General features: G+C 37.2%; 1 protein-coding gene across 1 annotated transcript; it reads right to left on the bottom strand.

Moving 5' to 3' along the window:
• Positions 1-695: 695 nt before the first annotated feature.
• On the bottom strand, positions 696-1,122 carry LOC133088388 (small integral membrane protein 30). The gene has a single exon (XM_061186297.1). It carries the CDS (start codon positions 987-989, stop codon positions 810-812), a length of 180 nt encoding a protein of 59 aa, XP_061042280.1. The 5' UTR covers positions 990-1,122; the 3' UTR covers positions 696-809.
• Between the last annotated feature and the right edge of the window lie 258 nt (positions 1,123-1,380).

Raw genomic sequence — 1,380 nt, 5'->3', positions numbered from 1 at the left:
GAGTTTTTCAAAAGAAAAAAACGTGAACACGAAGAAGATAAGCAATTATTGAAGGCCACCACATCATCAAATGTGTCTGCACTGAGAGTATCATTCTTTTTTTTTTTTTTTTTTTACATAATGGGTTTATATTTAATATAGTACTTCTCACCATGGAGATGTTAGCAGTTAATATAAAGATTTTTTTGTTTTTGTTAAACATTAAATCTCTTCTCCATTTCAATGTCAATATAAAGTATTTTTTTACTTTACATCTTTTCTCCATTTCAACGTTAGATACATCGAATACATTTTCTAAACTTTTTCCCCCACAAAGAGGTAAGTTTTAATTTTTGGCCAACTGTATTTAATATCTAGGTACAATATTAACTTGGGAGATAACAAAACAAAAATGCATTAAAAATATGGAGAAAAGACTCCTCAATGATGCAGGAGGCAGTGATTATAACTAAACAGTGGCAATTTCCTAGGATTCTGGGCAAGAGTTTTCTTCTTCCTATTGAGAGTTCTGAAACTATGAAATATTACTTCTGCAAAGTTCAGCCATCTCACTTCTTTGACCTTCTTTCTAACTAGCAAATGCAAATTACAGACGGCATTTTTCAGTGCATTATTTGTTGTGAAAAAAAAGTTTTGTTTTCCATTTAACATAATATATCAGTTTGTTCCTATTTATAGGGAAATAACCGAGACTATGAAGCTACCCTATTTACTGTTTCTTGAGAACTTTCAGACACCAAAACTCAGTTCTGAACCTCAATAGCACAAAGGTTTTCAGGGCAAGGTTTGATTCAGGAGGCCCTTCAAAGTCACATCTGTCCATTTCTCTTTCGTGCATATACCCCCAAACAAGCACAAATGCCTGTAATGCTGAGAACCACACCTAACAAGAGAGCGATTGCATCTCCGGCTTCTACTGCTTCAACAACAGGCAGCACCAGAAGCAATGAAAAGAGGACTAGGAACAATTGTGTTGAAACTGAGATCATGATGTTGAGATCTTGAGGTGACTGGTTCTTAAAGGCTGAAGGTTCCAAAGAAAGCGGTTTTTGTTTAATTCTATCAGTTCAGGATGCTGAGGCTAAGAGGTTCCACGTGACAGCGCCTTCCAGGAAGCAGCCATTACAGGAATGAGAGTATCATTCTTAGTGGCTAACTGCATTGCTAAAGCTAAGAAGTCCTTTACTGTTGGTGAAGAGTTGATCCTGCCTGCTCCTAAGGATGTTTGTCGTGAACTTTTAGGAGAGGCTGCAGTTCAAAAGGTGGTATGTGTTCCTCTTTCGGCTAGCACCATAACTAGATGAACTGATGCAATGGCAGAGGATATTGAGGCACAACTGTTAGAGAGGAAGTCTACCGATGTCGACAACAAGGCAACAA

Source organism: Eubalaena glacialis, chromosome 3, assembly GCF_028564815.1.
Source record: "Eubalaena glacialis isolate mEubGla1 chromosome 3, mEubGla1.1.hap2.+ XY, whole genome shotgun sequence".
In the NCBI taxonomy this organism is placed as follows: domain Eukaryota; kingdom Metazoa; phylum Chordata; class Mammalia; order Artiodactyla; family Balaenidae; genus Eubalaena; species Eubalaena glacialis.
Note: the sequence above shows the minus strand (reverse complement) of the source record. Positions and strands in the feature narration are given on the sequence as shown.

Coding starts and splice junctions, on each gene's coding strand:
- LOC133088388 (XM_061186297.1), bottom strand. CDS start 989: ATGATCTCAGTTTCAACACAATTGTTCCTAGTCCTCTTTTCATTGCTT.